Genomic DNA, 20,312 nt, shown 5'->3' on the forward strand with positions numbered 1-20,312 from the left:
GTAGGCAAATCCTTCGAGGGCTTACTTTCGAGAATGCTTCTATCTTGCGATAATGTCAACGCTTCATAGACGGATGCCAAAATACGAAGCAGGCAATCAAGTTTCTTGCCCTTTGCGACGAATCGCGTTAGTCATGGCCCCACGCCGCTAGAAGCCGATGAAAGATAAAACTTGGGATTGCCTCAGAATCTTCTCCTCTGAGCCTGAATGTATTCTTTTTATGTTGCATAAGCTCTTTGAAGAGTAATGCGATATTCTCTCTTTCATCCTGCTCTATCTCACTTGCACCCTCGATTCTTACTCAAGTACGTATCAGTCCAGTCAGTCTTAGTTCTCACCCCTCGTTTTTCTCTTATCACTTTGCCTCGCTCTTACATGACCCTGCTTGCGTTCGACTCAACACCTACGAACCGCTTTTACAGCCGCCGTTTCTCTGAACTAGTCTGGCTTGGCAAACGGGAGGATCCACGATTTGAATCTGGATCTGCACAGGCCTTTTGAGGGGCATCTTGGTTCTATATCAAAACGACGGGTCTTGTCCTATCCCATGTTCCCATGAGCAGCAGTTCAGAGCTGCCATTGGCTTGGTTATTTGCGGGCTTTTCTTTGTGTATCTTCACTCTCAGTTTATTGCTCTTTTGCGAACCCTGGACCTGCATCCGTGACAGCCATGTCCATGCCCGCCTCACTTTGGTCTTTTGCATACTGCCGAGCCTCCTTACCAAAGAGGTTGCTCCAATGGCGATGTGAATAAGTCGAGTTTAAAGCTCATGCTAAAGCACCGAGGCGTGCATGGCGGCGTCTGCCCCTGCGCCCGCTTCTCATCGGTTTCGCCAGTTGACACCAGGGTTTTGTCCTTATTGATGTTTCGCGATTGGCTCTTCTTCGTTATCTGAAGTTTGCAAACCGCTCGGGTTGCCGCAACTATCTCCAACTAGGTCATTGGCTAGAAATTGCCTTGATCTAAACATCGTAGGAGCTAACACACCCGAGACACCACACGGTCATTCCCTCCCTCCCTCCATTGTGCGGTGGATATATTTCCCTCGTGATCGTCATCGTCACGGTATCTAGCCTGTTACGAGTTGTCATCTATTCTCAGGGAACTTCGGTGGCCAAAGGCCTTTTTGCCTGACATGACTTTGGCACCTGGTGACCTCCTTGTCAACCGTTGAGGCTTATATCCCTCCGTTCTGGGCTACACCTGTATCCCCCGCCCTATCATACCCTTCTTATATCTCCGTATCTCGATCCTGTTTTCTACTGGAAGTCCAGCTATCCTTCTTTCACCATTGCTCTACACCCATTCCTAAACGCATATCTTTCGACCATACATCTTGAATATCTCAGCATGGATGCTTACTCGATATGTTGCACTAGCCCTGCCGCTAGGCACACATCCAAGATCTACCAGGATCTCTGGTCTACCCGTCCACATACTCGGGTTGGGTATGATCAAGATAAGATCTTGAAGAAATTTGTCACCATGGATAGTTTGAAACAGGTATGTACAGAATTTGCACCAAACATACCGTTGTTAAATGTCTCATTTTGGACGCCACTTATGGCTATTCAACGGTGACCGTTTCATTCCAGCCTCTTGCATACCTTGAAGCCAATGCTGATTAACAAGCCTACAGCGTTGGGGTGGTGATCAGACCTCAAAGCCACACATTGGTGTAATCGGTGCTGGTCTTGCTGGTCTTCGATGTGCAGATATTCTCATTCAGAATGGCTTCAGAGTCACTATCATTGAGGCTAGGAATCGAGTTGGTGGCCGCTTGCATCAAGAGGTCCTTCCAAATGGCCACTTGGCTGATGTCGGTCCCAATTGGATTCATGGAACCAACGATAACCCAATGCTAGATCTGGCCAAGCAAACGAATACTGCCATCAGCGACTGGGAGTCAACGTCTTGTGTCTTTGACGAGTCTGGCGAGCTCTTGTCCCTCAAAGATGGTGAAAAATACTCCACTATCATGTGGGATATTATCCAGGACGCCTTCAAGCACTCCAATAGCAACTCGTCAGCCATCGATTCGAAAGAAAGTCTTCACGACTTCTTTGTTCAAAAGGTCGTGGAGAGGGTGCCTGATACTGAAGCCGACCACGAAAGGATACGAAGCATTGTCATGCAAATATCTGAGATGTGGGGTGCTTTTATCGGAAGTCCTGCCTATAGACAAAGTCTGAAGTTCTTTTGGTTGGAAGAGTGTATAGAAGGAGGTATGTTGAGTCCGAACTTAATGAAAACGATCATCTAACTCGAACCAGAGAATCTATTTTGTGCCGGCACATATAAGAAGGTTCTTGACGAAGTTGCGAAACCCGCTCTTGGGGGAGCCGAGATCAAGTTCCAGGCCAAGGTAGATAGGATATCATATCGATCAAATCCTGAGGAAAAGGCCAAGGTCACAACAGAGAGCGGCCAGACACTCGAGTTTGACGAAGTTGTTGTCACTGCACCCCTTGGCTGGCTGAAACGAAACCTTGACGCTTTTGAGCCTGCGCTACCTGCTCGAATGACCAAGGCAATCGATGCCATTGGTTACGGATGCCTTGAGAAGGTCTACATCAACTTCCCCAACCCTTACTGGCTCGGTACAGAAGGTAGCAGCCGAAAAGCAGAGGGTTTTGTGCAATGGCTCTCACCAAATTACGTTCCTGATCTGAACCCGAGACGATGGAATCAAGAGGTCGTGGAACTTGCTAGCCTGGACCCAACAGTTTCACATCCAACACTTCTCTTCTACACATATGGCGAGCAGTCGCAGTATATTACGAGCGAGCTACTGAAGATACCGGATCCCCAGAAAAAGGATGCGTTCCTCCTCAACTTCTTTAAACCATATTACTCACGACTTCCGCATTACTCGGATAGTAACCCTGACTGCAAGCCGTCTGGCTTTATGGCTACAGATTGGCTTCACGATGAGCTGTCAGGATTCGGAAGTTATAGTAATTTCCAGGTTGGTTTAGAAGAGGGTGATGCCGATATCCGGACAATGCGAGAGGGTTTGCCGGATCATGGATTGTGGCTGGCAGGCGAGCACACTGCGCCGTTTGTTGGCCTAGGCACGGCGACTGGAGCCTACTGGAGCGGCGAGGCTGTTGGTAAGAGAATAGCGGAGGCTTATTATGGACGATCCAAGTAAGTAAGGGGCCTTTGAAGACTTGATGGTTTCTTCAGTGAGAAGAGGCACCGTCAATCGTTTGTGGTTAGGGTAGCAATAGACAAGATGCCTAAAACGGCCATTAAAGAAATCTTGGCAAGGGTATGCGCGTGATAAGCAGTGAATATGTCGTTGTCTCAGGCTATCAAAGGGACTGCATAGAGATCGACGATGCATTTGTTTGAGGTGAAGTTGCAGCAGCCTTGACTCACCCGTTTTACCCAAAACAGCAAAGGCAATCTTTTCCAACAAAATGTGTCAGAGCAAACCACGTCACAGTTGATCAAGACATTGATTGTAGTATCCATGACGCGGGCGGCACACAATTTGATCGATGGTGAGCCGACCTTATCGATTGAGTTCCCCAACTTACAGTAGAGTAGAGGCTGCGCGAGTCGTATCACCCACTAAAAGCGCAATTCACGGGTCAAATGACGCCCTACGAGATGCCCTCGGGAGATACATGATGGACCAGCTGCTTTGGTGCACCGCTCGAAACGATCCTTGAAATCGAGTCACGAGCCTCATGTGTTAGTGTTTTAGCGCCTCGAGGGGCGATAGACAGGGTCTCTTCCAGGTCTTCTACCGCCTGTAGCTCGCATGGATTTGGCGGTAGAGGGTCCACTGGAGGTCTATCTCCCCCACTCGCCCGCGCGTTGCCGTCTCAGCCATGGTCCATGCCCATGCAAGTCGTGACTGTGTGACGCTGTCTGTGACGGTGACCCGACTCTTTGGGAAATGTGCCTCGACCGACCTTACTTTATTACGGTTCTTTTCTCTAACTCAACTCAGATTTGTATCAACCAAACCTTTTCAGCCTCGTTGGTGCCTTAACCTTGACTTCTGCCACGATTCACATTCCCAAACTTAATTAGTTTACCCGACCTCACAGCGAATTTCTCCTCCTCTTACAGCTTCTTCTCATGGCCTTCATCCATTCCCTCTAAACATGTTCTACGGCCCCGCATCTGGCCGGGGTCCTCAAGCTACCGACTGATAGACGCCGACGTAGGCCTCTGCCTAGTAGACAGCAGCGATACTCTGTCGATAACTTGCACCATTTCGATAGTCGATATTCATCTGTCGTCTTCTATCATCCTTCCCTCTCGGGCTGCGTGGGCAGTCATCGCCACTCCGCCGCCCATCGACTCGATCGCATCCCACGAAAGACGGCATCATGGCGACCCTCTTCCAGTCTTTCCGGAGCTCCTCTATGCCAAAGAGGTTGCTACGATATGCCCTTTCTCGACTGGAACTTCTCGACGCCGAGGCCCTCGATATTGATAATTTAGATTTGGCGATAGGGAGGAATACAGTCCTCGAATTTCGCGATGTTGGCATCAAGCTAAAGGTAGGTTTAATGACCGTGCGTCCATCAACGGCTTAGAAGATCATGGTCACTGACGCTCTGCCATAGAAACTCAACAAGCTGTTGCAGCTTCCAGACACATTCAGGCTGCAAAAAGCCAAGGTTTTGCTTCTGCGAGTCACTATCCCGATGGACTTCTACACAAGCCCTATAATAGTCGAGGTCGACGGTGTTGATATTGCGCTGCAAGTCATAGGCGCGGAATCTAAACCGCCTCGTTCATCAGGCACCAGAACACCCGAAGAGGCCACCGCCGTACCGAACACCGTCGACCTTGCGCAATCATTCCTTGAAACGCAGCCACGATCAGAGCGAAGGAAACTCGAGGATGCTTTGGCCGCCGAAACTCAGGATCTTGGCGCTTCCATCGCTATGAGCGATGATGGCAGTGAAGACGATTTGGCATATGGAACAGGCCAAGCCCTTTCCCTCCCCGCGTTTTTGGCCGACTTTTTGCAGGGCATTGTCGACCGGACGCAGGTAAGGATAAAAGGTGTTAATTTTCAGCTGGACGTTGAGGTGCCTGTTGAACCAAACACCACTACGACTGAGTTGGTGTCTTTTCAGGTTGCACTTGAGGGCATCGATGTCGAAGGTGTTACCACGGCGTCTGATAACGCTCAAGGGTCTCCCACCATTGTACCAAAGGAGGGCAAGCGTCATGTTTCATTGTCAAACGTACGGGCGTACCTCATTTCAGAAGCAAATGTCTTTTCTGCATTGGCGCGATCGCCTTCCGTCACTTCGCCATCGCTTGCTTCTTCTCCAGCTATGAGTAGGAATCCGCCGTCACGCCAGACTACTACACTTTCATTGAGCAGTCTTCACGAAGAATCCGTGACATCATCGCAGGGAAGCATACGATCAGAAGTGCAAGAATCTTCACCACGGCCAGCTTTTTCGCAAGTAGAACCCTCAGTTCTTTCGCAACATAGCATCGATCAGCGTCTCACGGATTCGCACCAGAGTCTTCAGTCCGATAATTCTTTGGCTGGCTCACAGCAGAGCCTCAGAGACGAATACCCCATCGATCACGAGTCTCCAGAGCACGAATATCCTCTTGGAGACAGTGAGGACGCACTTGGAATCCCTTACGAATTCTCAAGCCCTCAGGATGATGATGCAGAAGATAGCCCCGTAACCCCCCGGGCATCGATGTATCACGATTTCAGTAACAGTCCCAACGACGAACCTGTATTTCACTCAACCTTTCTTCCTGGAGAGCCTGGCTCTCATTCAACAGCGCTGGAGAATGAGAGACCTCAGTGGACGATCGCAGAACGAGAAGCCAGGTCTGCACCTACACTCGAGACGCCAGCGACACAAGGTAATTTGGAAGCTTCTAGGAGGGGTGTTTTGAATGAGCACCTCAGTCGGACTTCTTCAAGTGAGAGCTTTGGTGCGAGATCGGCTGAAGACCTGGCACAGTCTCATATGTACACACATGAAGAAGCAGAGAGCATGTACATGAGCGCTTTCTCACAGACTAACGCTCAATCAGCGGCCTTTCTGCCACCAGTTCCTTCTCATGGCCATACACCTTCACCGGAACCCCAAGATGACTTGACCGAAGAGGTGGAACAACTTCCTGAGCCAGCTAAACCTGTTGAGCCAGTCGAGGCGGCAGTAACTCCACCTACGACGGCGCATACACCTGTGGCAAACGAAGAGCGTGAGCCAGACACCATAGATACAAAGCCCGACATGTCAGAAGCGATTCCTCCTCAGACATTAGATGCCAAGCCTCCGAGCCCAGATCTACAAGAGGCATCAGCCACTATACCATTAGAACAAGAGTCGAAGCCTTTCATTCCCGGCGCTTGGGAAGATGACGACGACGAAGATGATCTTTCAGGGAATGCCATCGCACCATCCACTACCTTGAGACACTCGATGTATCGGAAGGATGATACCTCACTCTCACTGGATGCCTCAGATAGCGAATCTTCAGAACCTGCATTTTCAAGGGCATGCCTTACTGATGCTGAGCCAGAAAATCGCAGTACGCCTACCAGACAACAGGAAGGTGCTGCTACTCCCAAAGGACCAACGCGTCTAGTAAAGGAGATTTTAAATCTGAAAACCATCTCGATATATATCCCATCACAACACCAGCATTTGCATGTTCAGCCTGCATCACCAGAATCTATAGCCCAGCTCTCGCAGTCAATGGGACGGTCTACATACCCTCAAGCTCCAGGTGCCTTTTCAGTGCATGGCGGGGCTTCCATGCAACAGAACAAGGCAGCATCAGGAGCGTCCCAAAATGACGAAACACTAGAGGTGAACCTTTCGTCCATTAACCTTAAATTCGACGCTTCGTTGGGTTTCTTACTAGCGATGGTTGTTGGGAAGCTGCTGGATGCTGTGAAAGACAAGAATGCGCCCCCAGTTGAGAGCACAAAGCAGGAGACTAGTTCAAAGAAGATGCCCAACCTCAAAATAACATTGGAGGAGATCAAACTCGACTTTATCAATCGCTTGGGAGGGATCTCAGATACACCTGAGCGTTATATGGATCTGGATCCATCGCCATTTTTCGACCAAGAAGTTCTGCTCAACACAACCTTGCAAAACTTGACTGTTTCCATCTCCGAGACTGAGATATCAACACCGCCAGTCATTAAGGGTAAATCAGCGACACAGCCAGCTATTCTGACCAAGATTGACTTGCAGAAGTTCCGCTTTGGGTATGCAAATGGCGACATCATATCCTTCGACAAGGGCAAACCCATGAGTGCATCTGTTAGAGAAACATTTCTATCGGCAGGTTCTGATATTGGAATCGAAATCCTTCAATCAGGCGACAAAACCAAGATAGATGTCCAGACTCTACCGCTGGTTTTCCAACTTGATCTGCGACGGCTTGACGAGACTTTCAGCTGGTTCGGTGGCCTTAGTAGTTTCCTTAACATGAGTGCTTCGATGGCTTCAAGCCCTGCACCAACACCCAAACCAGCTGCTCCCACACCAAAGCCTAGAGGGGTTCGATTCGATACTCCAGTTGATCCGAACGACAAATCCATGGCATCGCAGAATAAGATTAACGTGCGCATTGGAGGCTCTTATGTGGAGCTCATCGGCAGAGACTGCAGCATGCTGGTAGAAACTAGCTCCATTAAGGCTGTGAGCCGTGACGAGGTTATAGGATTGGGGTGCGGCATGGTTCGAATAACAGGGCCATACTTGAAGAACTCAACTGCAGATCCTCCTATCAACACGGAGATCACCACAGTTCGAGTCGAGTTCTTGACAACCCCTAACGATTCAGATCTCGAGAAACTCCTGGAGCTAATCATCCCTTCAAAGCATCAATTCGATGGCGATAACGACGAGATCATGGTTGATACTTTGCTGCGTCAGCGAAGGAAGGGCTCCGTACTCAGACTGTCGGTTGATGGTGTGAATGTTCGCGTTCAAAACATGTCCCAGCTTTCAGTTCTACCGAACCTTGGTGAGGAAGTTGCAAAGCTTTCTACAGTCGCGAAATACTTGCCCGAAGATGACCGACCCGGCTTATTGACCTTGGCAAAGATCCAAAAGGTTGCGCTGAGTCTAGACTTTGGTGGCAAGCTTGGCCACCTCGGTGCGGACATCAAAGATCTTCACGTAGGTCATATCACAGTCCCTTCACTTGTTGCCATAGCTATACACAATCTTTCCGTGAGGAGAAATAGGTCAGAAGAGCTGGTTAGCACGGCAGCATATGGAGTCAAGGAAATCTCGGTTCGTGGCCCTGTCTTGATGGCGCGGATGATTGGTGACGAGATCGAGCCTGTCATCAAGCTGAAGATGCAAGATCTGTGTATTGAGTACCGCGTCCCTACGATCATGGATATTCTCGAGCTTGGAGAAGATGCCACACCCCAAGATTTCGAAGCCAGCCTTGCTGCCTCGGTAGCAAACCTTGGTGACCAAGCGCATCATGCTTTAACTGGACAGCCTGGCTCTCCGAGTGACAAGAGCAAGGGCGGGAAGCCTATGACTCTGGATATTGGCTTCCGAGATTGCCTTTTGGGACTGAACCCGCTAGGCCAACCCTCGAAGATGGTGATCGCTCTAACAGATGCTCATCTTGTCGCCGCGTTGCCCAAAGACGTGGAGACCAATGCTGTTTTCACCATCAATAAGTCATCCATCTTGCTGATCAACGACATTGCCGAAGTTGCAACAAGCGAACTTCCGGCCACCCAAAGACCGCGCGCCTCATCTTCAACATCTCGTCAGGTAGCGGATATGTGCGCCAGAGGTTATGTGGACATTTGCTACATATCATCCGCCAAGCTTGTAGTCAATGTGAAGGAACTCGAGGATGGAGAGAAGCAACTTTGTGTTGAACTCAAGGATGACCTCCTTGTCCTGGAGACATGCGCTGATTCGACACAAACTCTGATCTCTTTGGCCAATGCGCTGAAACCACCAACTCCGCCGAGTAAAGAGAACAAGTATCTTACAGATGTGGTCCCCATGCAGGATTTGCTCGCTTCTATTTCGGCTGAAGCTTTCGGTAGGCCTGAGGGAGAGTACGATTTTGACCAAGACTTTGCTGGTGCTCAAGAGATGGCTGGGAGCGATTCAGAGGCCGACTTTAACACAGACAGCCCGCTGCAAGTTCAGTCACAATTTTATGACGAGGAGCCAGTCGCCGAGGAGCTTTTCGACGCCACGAGTAGCTCTATTATCTCACATGGGTCACATCGCTCTGGGCCCCAGATGAAAGACACCAATGAGGGTGTACTACTGACCGGGTTTGGCTCAGCAAGCCAGCAAACAGTTGACTCTGACGATCTTGTGATTCAGGAAGACTACTATGGCAGCGGCGCTTCAAAGGACAGCAAAGCCAAAATCTGGAATTCGAAGAAGAACAGCTATGATCGGGCGCCCAGCGACTTGGTGAAGCGCAGCCCTGTCAAGGTATCCGTACGAGATGTCCACGTTATCTGGAACCTTTTTGACGGCTATGACTGGGTTCACACACGAGATGTCATAACGAAGGCAGTTCAGGACGTTGAAGCCAAAGCATACGAACGACAAGCCCGTGCTGGCCAAGTCCAGGTCTATGAGGAAGAGCTCGAGGATGAAGAGGCTATCGGAGACTTTCTCTTTAATTCTATTTACATCGGCATCCCAGCAAACCGTGATCCCCAAGAACTGTCTCGAGCTATCAATGAAGGCCTGAACGACAATGCAACAGAGACTGAATCGGTTGCAACCACGGCTTTCACTTCTGCTACCAACAGGACAGCACGTGCTCGTCAACCAAAGTCGAAGCGACTTAAACTCAAACGCAGCAAGCATCACAAGATCACCTTCGAGTTGCGAGGTGTTGATGCAGATTTGTTTGTTTTTCCGCCAAATTCAGGGGAAACTCTCAACAGCATAGATATCCGCATTGACAACCTGGACATTTTCGACCACGTCCCAACCTCCACATGGAAGAAGTTTGCAACCTATGACCAGGACATGGGAGAGCGAGAAATGGGCACTAGCATGGTTCATCTTGAACTGCTTAATGTCAAGCCACAGCCCTCACTCGAGGCGTCTGAGATTGTGCTCAGAGCGACCTTACTCCCTTTGAGGCTGCATGTGGATCAAGATGCTCTTGATTTCATCACCCGATTTTTCGAGTTCAAGGATGACCAGGTGCCTGTTCACACGTCAAAAAGTGATGTACCCTTCCTTCAGAGAGCTGAGGTCAACAATGTAGCAGTGAAGCTCGATTTCAAGCCCAAGCGAGTCGACTATGCTGGTCTCCGTTCTGGGCACACCACTGAATTCATGAACTTCATCGTTCTCGAAGAGGCGAGAATGGTTCTGCGCCATGTCATCATCTATGGTATCTCGGGTTTTGAGAAGCTTGGTAAGACCCTCAACGATATCTGGATGCCTGATGTCAAGGCAAACCAACTTCCTGGTATTCTAGCTGGTCTGGCGCCTGTTCGTTCCCTTGTCAATGTGGGCAGCGGTTTCAGAGACCTTGTTGAGGTGCCTATTCGCGAGTACAAGAAGGATGGGCGCGTGATACGCAGTATATCGAAGGGTGCCACAGCCTTTGCTCGCACGACCGGTACCGAACTGGTTAAGCTGGGTGCCAAGCTCGCTGTTGGTACACAATACGCATTACAAGGTGCCGAGGGCATGCTTTCAGATCCTCAACAAGCATACGAGGGCTGGGATGAGGATGACATGGACCCTGAAGAACAGAGGCAAATTTCTCTCTATGCAGATCAACCTACGGGCGTCATCTCAGGCATTCGGGGCGGATACCGATCTCTTGCCAGAGATGTGAATCTCGTGCGCGATGCCATCATTGCAGTTCCTGGCGAGGTCATGGAGAGCTCTTCAGCTACTGGTGCCGCAAAGGCTGTGCTAAAGCGAGCACCAACGATCATTTTCAGACCTGCCGTCGGCGTCACTCGAGCAATCGGACAGACTCTAATGGGAGCCACCAACTCGATTGATCCCAACAACAGACGAAGAATTGAGGAGGTAAGTCAATGTGAATTCGTTCCAACGAGCTTGACTAACAAACTGCCAGAAATACAAACGATACTAAGTCGCTTCGTCGGCTCGTTCAACTTATCTAGAACACGATACGAACGTGGGCAACATATTATGGCGCAATGATATTGAGATACCAATCACATCGGAGTATCACAGGTGTCTCTGATCTTCCGTGTCCTTTCCACCTTCATCTCGATGTTTTACCATCAACTCTGCATATAACGGTGCTCGGGCCAAAGGCATATTTTGTTCTTTAAGAGAGAGGCATGTTTCTGCATGCACTCGTCTGTGATAGATCGGTAAAAACAGGACATGCATTTAGATGCACAACATAGACCCTGGAGTGGACAGGCATGCGTTGATTGATTTTTCTTTTCACATTTAGCTAGGAGTTGGATTATTACTACTTGGAGGGTTCTTTGTGTTATGGATGTTTCCTATTGTTGGGACTGGATCTAATACTATAGATACCTGTAACAGAATGAAAGGGTGGATTACCCAAAGCTTCTTGTTTATATTCTACATTCAACACCTGTGTATCCTTCAGCTCATTCGCATGAACTATCGCCTAGCCACAAACGCCATGCTCATAATACCATCACTGTCCCAATCTCCCTAAAAGCCATCGTCAGGGACGCCATTCTCCTTCTCCGACTCTTTTCTGACACGGTTCGCATCAACCCACCACTTGTGACTCTCTTCTTTACCCGTCCACTCACCCTTCTCGTTAATCTCATCCCAAGGTTTGGGGCTTAAGATATAGTGGATGTTCTTGACGCTCTCATCCCTCCAAATAGCATCATGGACTCCTTTCCATCGTAGCGTCTTGAGCGCGTTATAAATGTACGGCAAAGGAACCCATCGCTCACGATACAAGTCTGAGAGAAGTGACTGGTCTGCAAAATCCATATTGGCGGCGTCAGCTTCCATATGCGCCAGAATTTGCGCATAGAGGCCCTGAGAAGGATTGACGACCTGCAAACCACCGTTCATAAAGCCCAAGGGTCCGACTGAGGGGTCAGCAGCCTCAGTTTGCGCGGCATCGGGATTCGAGTGTTGTGAGGTAAATGCACAATTCTCAGGAACCCAGTCCTTTGGGTAGTGAGGCTTTTTGAGGGGATTGCATACACAGGCATGACCGGCTGCAAAGACACGCTTGCTGACGGTCTTATCACCAGTCTCAGCAATCGAAGGAGGATCCAGCTCGAGATCCATCAGCTCGTCCATATTGCGCAAAACAAGCATGTCCGAGTCGAGCTGGACGACGCGCTCATATTCGACCAAAGAGAAAGGCGCAAGTTTGCTCCAACAATCGTAAAACCGCGGGTCATTGGAGTAATCCTTGCCTTTAGTTGGTAGCAAGTATGGAATGTGCTGAACGGCAATGCCACGAGCACGGAGAGCTGCGTGACCTTCAGGTGGGAACGAATCGGTATACAACGCCACAAGAGGGTAGCGAGATTTGGTGACGCGAAGAGAATGTTCGAGGGTGAGAAGACCGGGCAAGTAATCCAGGTTCGTGATAAGACTCGTCCAGACTGAGATTGTGGGTTAGAACTTGTGCTGCGCATGGTTTGGCCTCTTTACCTTTAGGTGAGTCGACAGCTCGTTTCCGAGATTCTGAGTCTGTCATCTTGCGAAGCCTGAAGATTTGTCCTAGAAAGGTCTGTTGTTGTGTATTGCCTCCAAGCGATATCGCAAGAGTTAGTTGGAGTGGGGGAGGGGTAATAGCAGAATCGAGAATTGATAAGCAACAGTATATTCTCCTTGTGAACCCTAAAAGACGCTGGATTTCAATGAAAGGGTGAAAAAAGACAGATTCTGTGATGTTTTTTCTACTTCAAAGTCATCTTCTCCCACTCTCGTACACAAAAAGGCGCATATCATGAGTCGTCGATGTCCAAATCTAGATGCTGTACCTGACGATGGCGGGGTATTTTTGGGGTTCTTCAGTGACGCCATTGACGATCTGGTCCGTAGCCTCGATTGGAGAAGAAAATGTAGAATCACAGATCCTGCAAATAATCAGAGACCAGAGTCAACAGTCCCGTGGAACTATTCATCCTTATTTCTTCACTTGAAGGATGTGGTTCCTATCGTTTCATAAGATTTGTAGAGAGAGTTTCGCGTATGCAAAGCAGATGCAAGGCACAAAGTTTGAATCTAATCAATCGACGTCGCATAGGTAGCCCAAGCTGTCACGTCTTGATCGAACCTCGAATTCTTCATCATACCCTGTGGGGTCCAGTGCCATCATCATACCGCAGCCCAAGAGCATCAGATGTGACTCTTCCGTAATTTGTCTTCCGAATCGGACATCATGTCCGTCATGTTCTTCTTCTTGAACTGTTCTTCCTAGGCTTTCGGCTAGAAGCCGAGGTCCTGGACTAGGGAGCTGCCATATGTCCGATGACTGTCCTATGTCGGCCTGCCATGGTCATTGACGGCAATAAGTTCTTGGTCGTAACACGGTGATCCCTACTGAAGCAATCATGGGCTTCAGCCTGCAATTAGGTGCACCGATGACCTCCACCAACACAAGATAAACCCTCCGATGTTCAGAAAATGATAGACTGCAGCTCCGTAGCTGTTCGACGTCGAGAGACTGATATCGTATCCCGGCAACCTCTAGTCGTTATCTCATATTTGGGGTTCATAGCAGTTCCTGACATTGACAACCAAAGACAAAGTTCCGAGATAACACAACGGTGCATCATGATAGACATACAGCCACAGATTGATTGGCAGATCTTGTTTATGCTCAAGATGTCATACTGTGTCTGTTTTTGTTGAGCGTCGTCATGACCTCCTGGTATCAGCCCCTGAATCAACTCGTAATCGTGTATCTTCAAGAAACGTGAGGAAATCCGATTGCCTCTGTTTTCGGTCAAGCACATGGCTGTGACCTTGACACCGCCATCCTTGGAGAACTAGGGGCCCTAGCTAGGGGGGGAAAGAAAACACAGGACCTCAATCCTAAATGACAAAAAGAATTAGGGTAATATAGCCTAAGTTTAGGATGATTTTTGCTAAGTTTATTTTCACACCCCACAGCAAGGTTCGCTGTTTTCTTACCCCCCGATGCCTAGCTCTTACGGTGAAGGCAAGGTGAGGAAGATTTGGAGGCAGGCCCCGTTCAACAATTTTTGTTGACCGGCGCCGCCGTAATTCCAACAATAGCAATCGCCCCCTCGTTTGAGCCCTCATGGTCTAGGTTCTAGCTCTGTCTCATTTGGATTTGGCTCGAGAATTCCTTCTGGAATCCGAACTGTGCAGCTGAAATCAGCCGCCAGAGCAGCTCAACAATCTCAGACGCGCGCGAATCCCAATATTCACACGGTCTTCAGTTTATGCACGGGTCAGCCCAGGACCCAGGAGCAAGATCCAGTCTAGGCCTCGATTGTGTTTGCTCTTCGCCCTGATCAGTTCTTGTGACTTCCAGATCTTTCATCTGATACCATTGAATGCCGAATCTCTGACGTCGGAGGTTTTCCGTGCTCTGAGCCGAGGCAATTCAAAATCTCAATTCGCAAGAAAGGGATCAAGTATGGAGTAATTGCCGGTAGAAAGCCCAATCTAGGTGTAGGAAACAGGACTATCTGTTACGGAGTCCGCTCTGTCTCCCCGGCCCAAGGGGGACTTCCGACCTTCAAGCAACCGACCGAGTTGGCGGGTTTCTAATCGTGGACCAGGAGACGTTTTACTCCCTGTTCACTGACAGCTTTGGGGGTGTCACGGGTCCTCTCCCGCTCTTCAGGCCTTGCTCAGTGCCGCTCTGCCATACACTAAATCCCTACCATGCCGCTTTAAGCTACACGATCAGCGTGATCTATAGTCAGAAACGCGAAGCGGAAAGTAATCAGTGGCTGGCTTCATTTCAAGAGATCATAATGATATTGCAGCCAGATTGACTAAGACTAGGTCTTGCGTAATCGGGTTCCGAACTTAACAGCAAAATGATCAACGCGTAACAAAAAGAGGCGTCTTCAAAACAGTGTATCCAGTACATACAGCTGGCTTCTGACCGCCCTGTTAATGCTAGATCAACAATTGGTTCAAAGAATGGCGATCTTGAGAGCGACAGGCACAATCCACGTGCGTCAGATCAGAGTCCCCTGCCGAGACTCGTCAGCAGCCATTGGAAACTGTTGGCTGTAGACGAAAAGTTGAGTGTAAGGCAGGGGGTGTTAAAGCGGCGTTGTTCTGTTCTGCAAACCCTTGGCCCACCTAAAGTTACAGCACCTAGATAGAGAGTACGTAGCTGCAAGCTCAACGAGTTCCACTCACGCATTTCGTTGTAGTGATGGTTTTGGAGGTTGTGAGGATGGTGCCATGTCGATTCTTCCGGCGGCACATTGCGACACTCTTTGCATAGCATTGCACACAGTATCTAAAGTTGTCGTAAGTTGGCGCCACTGTTCCTCTGATCTGATACTGTTATCTCTTCATAAAACACTGAGCCAGGCACAGGGTATTGATGTGATTGGCACCCATAGCTGGTTACCTCAACCTCAACTCTACTTCTCTCTTGATGTTTTCGGGCTTTGACGGCTCAAGCAAGCTATGATCCGATAAGTGATCGAGCTGGAAATCGACTTGAAGAAGCTCCATCGTTGCCTCCTTTCTAGCCCGGGGGTGGACCAAGGACCCGGTTTCTCAGCAGAACGAAAGCTGGGGACGGCTACCTATCGTGAGGCTTGATGAGGAATCAGTAACGCAGTGATACCCTCCCTATATGAGCTGACCCGTACGGTGAATGCTAAGTGCTGTACTGTAGTAGCCTGCGTATTTCAAGGCAATTGATTGGATCTCAACATGTATTTATTAGCAACCCTTGGTGTGTTTAATGATGTGCCACTTGCATGAGGGACCTTGTTCGCACCGGGCGGCATTCGGTATTTCGTCGCCGAGTCGGGAACTGCCATGATATTATGGTATGGTCATTGCTTTGCATCCTTGCTGATTTTGGTGCTGATGCCAATATTAATTTGTTTGTTTGTAACGAAGCGGAAGAGATATATTTAGAGGTTTCTGACAGCGTGATGTTTCGCAGCGAAGAGAGCGGTTTGAAATCCCATCAATCGTTACAATACCTGGAATGGATGTGCTGCAGGGTGACAGTTGTTTGACACAACCCTTCCTTCTGTTTCGGTTCTATCAGAAGCACCCTCAGCTTCCGACTTGTACCTGCTCTCCACACTCCATTACCTTTAGCGGGATCAACGCTGTAGTCGCTAAAATAAGGTGAGCTAACAGGGCGGGATCGGTACCGTACCTTCCAAGGATGAGGTGTGGAGGCTGTGAGTGAGTCTTTCCTCAACCCGTTGCTGTTGCTGTTGCTGTTGCTCATTCCATCCCCAGATGACACGGGCCTCTCGGACAAGCATCCGCGCTTGCTTCACCTTGAGGTCAAGCTACCAGAAGCTCCCTCCCGCCTTCCCCTCCTCTAGCTTATCTTACCTTAGGTACCTGGTGTCTCCTGTCAGTCACACTTAGGATACATACATAAACCCTCCTTCCCTCCCTCCAATTGAACCATCCAATTGCTTCCACTTATACCTGTGCCTGCCTGTATCATCTATCCATTGCATCCGTGGACCCTCCACTCTTCTCATCGCCTGATTAGACTTGGTCACCGCTATCCGTACACTAAGGTACCCTACCAACCACACTCCATCAGATCCATTACCTATTACGCCAAACGTATAAGTAGCTGGACACCGCCAACACCTTCACCTTGCTACCACCACAACAAACTTCTGTCTTTTGTCACATCCAACTCTATCACAATGCCTAGAATCACCGCTCCCGTCTCAAAGCTCACTCGTTCTCTGGCCGAGTCTCAACGCCATGCCGGTATCGCTCTCATGCCCAAGTATGCCGAGCTCCTCGGAGCTTCTTCAGAGCAGTCCCAGCACTCTGAGGTAAGTTTCTACTCTTCCAATTAAGTAGCTATTGCAGCTCTTGTACTAACAATGCTTCCAGTCCCGTGGTCTCAAGACTACCCACCGCCCTACTCCTCAGCCATCTCTTTCTGGTCGCCGAAGACCATTGATGCAGAGCTTCCATTCCTCAACACCTTCTCGTGCTCCTGTCAACCATGTCGACAGCACCGTCTTGCCCAAGATTCATGCTACTCCCAACTTCAACGAGTCTCTCCCTCGTATGCCCCTTCTCCCTGACAACTATGGCGCCTACCACAGCTCAATGTCCGATGCCGCCGACTTGTATAGCAAGCGGCCCGTCATCTTCGCTGTTGATCCTGATGTCGTCGTTCCCGGTGCTCCCATGGCTACCATGGATGCTGTGAACATGGACAGCATTGACGTCAAGTTTGTTCATGAGCAGCCTGCTCAAGAAACAAAGGCTGATGACTCTGACCGAAGTACCTTTCTCAGAGATGTCTTTGGCGGAATGATCCAGGATATTCTTCCTGGACGCACGCTCAGCAAAAACTAAGAATCAAGCAAAAACATGAAAGGGACGATAGGGCGGGGTCTTGTTATGCCAGCTACTCATAAAGAGAGCTGATGATCTATTTAAGCGTTTTAATTTGTTTATGCGAAGCAAGGTGCGGTTGCATCAATTAATAGCCCGTTGCAAGAGGCTGCTGTGGCTAAGAGCCATCCTTTTATGTATATATATCGACACACAATGATAAAAGTGAAAGCCCAAGTGGCAGACTGGAATCAATAGATCCTTTGTTATCTTTGCAACTCAAGCTTGATAACTCCGAATAATGACTATCAGATAATCGACGTATTCGTTCACAAGCCCACTGACTCATCTCTTTGCGTTACCAAACGATGACATGTGTCAAGTTGAATGCCATTGGATACTATGTCAGGTTTGTGTTGATGTTTTATTGCATCTATGGTATCATCTCTCGTAAACACCACCACCTGCATTGCCTTGCTCTTTCTGGTCCAACCTCAACGTCCATCCTTTTCGGCCCTTTCCTATCAATCTTGGAGTCTTCACCAATTGTGGTACAGCACATAATCGCAACTAACTATTAATCGACCAACGCAATCCATTCCCTCCCCTATAGCCCGCCCCCTTGGTATTCGTGTGATCCTTTATCGCTTCTTGAGTGATGGTCTGGGCTTGCACTCGTCCTGGTTGACAGGGTGCAACATCACCTTGATAGGGTAGTTCTGAGTGTTGTGCTGGTAGCCCTTAGCCCAGTCGTAGCCTACAGCGTAGGCGAAGATGGAACCGTTCTTGTTGAAGGTTGTGGAAGTGATGCTGCCACCAACGTTAGGGTAGCCCTTGAGACGGTGTTTGGCGTCCTTGTCCCAGAAGTGGAATGTTCCATCGGAACCGGCAGTGCTGAATGTGCCATGAACGGGGTGGAAAGAAATATCGTTGACGGCATAGACATTGGTGACGCTGTTGGCCGGGGGGTCGCGATGACACTTGAAAGAGAAGTTGGAGCTGGAATGTGTTAGTCTAAGCTGGTCAAAAGATGCGTGTTCAAGAGGCTTCTTACCTGGAGTCCTTGTCTTCAACGTATTGGATAGCGCAACGACCCTCGATACTACCAATAGCAAAACCAGCAGAGTCTGTAAAGCAGCTAACCACCCTGGTCTGCCACTTGAGAGGGCTCTGCAGGGTTTTATAGAATTTGGTAGGGTTCTTGAGATCAATAACATTGATGTATCGATCGGCGGTGCCGACAACACAGAGATTATCGCGGACGTCCATCGTATAAACTCGCTCCTGGCATTGTACGGTTGCCGCAGGTCCTTGTTGTCTAAGATCCCAGTACTTGATCGTCTTATCCCATGAGCCTGAAACCACCATGGGGTTACCATCGTTCATGAAAAATCGACATGTTCGCACTGGCTGATCGTGTGTGCCGATAACGGCGTCCTGCTGGGAAGCAAGATCGCAGACCTTGACATTCTTGTCAGCGCCGGCAGAGACGACTTTTGTTCCATCCTAGAAACCCAGTTAGTTGCCATTTCGTTTCCCCCAATCAACATATCCTCGTACCTTGGAGAAGTCGCAGTTCAACACAGGTTGGCTGTGTTCGTAGGCGTGTCGGCCCTGACTCTGGCCATTGGCGGCAATCTCGTAAATGCGAACCTTGTTATCCCAACTGGAGATGGCTAGGAAGTCAGGTCCGTTTGGCGCTGGGGAGAAAGAAAGGTCGGAGATGGTATCGGTCGGGGGGTCGGAAAGCGCCACGTCTTGCTTGAGATCGCCTACAGTGTTGCTTGTTGATGCTGCGGCAGAAGCACCGCCAAAGAGGGTCGACATGGTTGCGGTGTGTTGGAGGAGAGAAGTTGAAAGCCAGTTGGTGGCCCTTTTTTTGTCTTTTTGTCCTTGGGATCCCGCTCCTGAGACTCAAAACTATTCGGCTTATGAGCGAAGCTTCCAACTGGCCAAGCGACTGATCTCGGACGAAAAACAGATCTTTGCGGAGTAGAGAATTGATGTTTGCACTGTTGAAACTGGTTGCGCCGCGAGCTTTGTACTGAGAATGAATAAACAGGCACGAAGGCAGCGACCCAGCCTTCTCAACGCGAAGTTCGGATTGGCCAACCCGCGTCAGACAAAAAAGGCAGCAAGCTGAGGTACAGCCACACCTGGGAGCTCTGGTTCAGGACGCCACACTTCAGCCACATTTCGTGCATAAAAATTCAACTTGAGCTGGGTACGATTTTTCCTTCTTCTTTCTTCTCTTCATCCGCGCCCCTCGCTCAAAAAATCGCCATTCGAAGCTTACAAACAGAGACACTGCGATTAATCGCAGCGTCTCGTATTCATTCTGGCTTTGGGAGAAAGTCCCCGGACATCTTCGTTTCGACGGAGCTTGCGGAAACGCGCCGCCATAGAAGCACAGCGGCTGACTTCTGCACCCAGGCCCACGTCCTACGCCGGCCCTGCCCTCCGTTACATCAGTTTGCTAAAGGCTCTGAATCGCGTTCTCTGCCGCTCTCGGTCCCCTTGGATGAAGATATGAGTCCGCTGCCGAGAGATTGGTTGGTTTCGAGACAGACGAGTCGTCTGGCAGGTTGATGGTTGGTAGACGCTTGGTGCCCGCACGTGTGGTGTCGGGTCGCAGAGGATTTGTTGTCGAGATTGATAGGTATGCGATTGCTCGGCGAAAGCTGGGTTACTCGATGGGGCTCATTCTTGATGCGAGGGGCCGGCATCCCGTTGACCTTCTGGGTGACGGTCTTTTCCTTTTTTACACTCTAAACTTCACTGGAAGTTCCCCTCTTTGGGAGAGACCTGAACTTGGATGAGATGGGTTG

The 20,312-nt window shown here is 49.4% G+C and overlaps 5 protein-coding genes; 3 read left to right on the top strand and 2 right to left on the bottom strand.

Annotated features, from left to right (window-relative positions):
• Nucleotides 1-1,351: 1,351 nt before the first annotated feature.
• FFUJ_07163 (related to anon-37cs protein) lies at nt 1,352-3,155 on the top strand (the record flags this gene model as incomplete). XM_023577385.1 has 3 exons in its annotated part: nt 1,352-1,504; nt 1,641-2,226; nt 2,275-3,155. 3 exons carry the CDS (start codon nt 1,352-1,354, stop codon nt 3,153-3,155), a joined length of 1,620 nt encoding a protein of 539 aa, XP_023430464.1.
• A 1,195-nt stretch (nt 3,156-4,350) lies between these two features.
• FFUJ_07164 (related to sporulation protein SPO72) lies at nt 4,351-11,098 on the top strand (the record flags this gene model as incomplete). XM_023577386.1 has 3 exons in its annotated part: nt 4,351-4,524; nt 4,591-11,031; nt 11,081-11,098. 3 exons carry the CDS (start codon nt 4,351-4,353, stop codon nt 11,096-11,098), a joined length of 6,633 nt encoding a protein of 2,210 aa, XP_023430465.1.
• A 563-nt stretch (nt 11,099-11,661) lies between these two features.
• On the bottom strand, nt 11,662-12,679 carry FFUJ_07165 (related to galactinol synthase; the record flags this gene model as incomplete). XM_023577387.1 has 2 exons in its annotated part: nt 11,662-12,584; nt 12,634-12,679. 2 exons carry the CDS (start codon nt 12,677-12,679, stop codon nt 11,662-11,664), a joined length of 969 nt encoding a protein of 322 aa, XP_023430466.1.
• Nucleotides 12,680-16,835: 4,156 nt separating this feature from the next.
• FFUJ_07166 (uncharacterized protein) lies at nt 16,836-17,505 on the top strand (the record flags this gene model as incomplete). XM_023577388.1 has 2 exons in its annotated part: nt 16,836-16,970; nt 17,032-17,505. 2 exons carry the CDS (start codon nt 16,836-16,838, stop codon nt 17,503-17,505), a joined length of 609 nt encoding a protein of 202 aa, XP_023430467.1.
• Nucleotides 17,506-18,125: 620 nt separating this feature from the next.
• Nucleotides 18,126-19,311, bottom strand: FFUJ_07167 (putative protein sonA; the record flags this gene model as incomplete). XM_023577389.1 has 3 exons in its annotated part: nt 18,126-18,483; nt 18,539-18,990; nt 19,045-19,311. 3 exons carry the CDS (start codon nt 19,309-19,311, stop codon nt 18,126-18,128), a joined length of 1,077 nt encoding a protein of 358 aa, XP_023430468.1.
• Nucleotides 19,312-20,312: the final 1,001 nt, after the last annotated feature.

Source organism: Fusarium fujikuroi, chromosome FFUJ_chr05, assembly GCF_900079805.1.
Source record: "Fusarium fujikuroi IMI 58289 draft genome, chromosome FFUJ_chr05".
In the NCBI taxonomy this organism is placed as follows: domain Eukaryota; kingdom Fungi; phylum Ascomycota; class Sordariomycetes; order Hypocreales; family Nectriaceae; genus Fusarium; species Fusarium fujikuroi.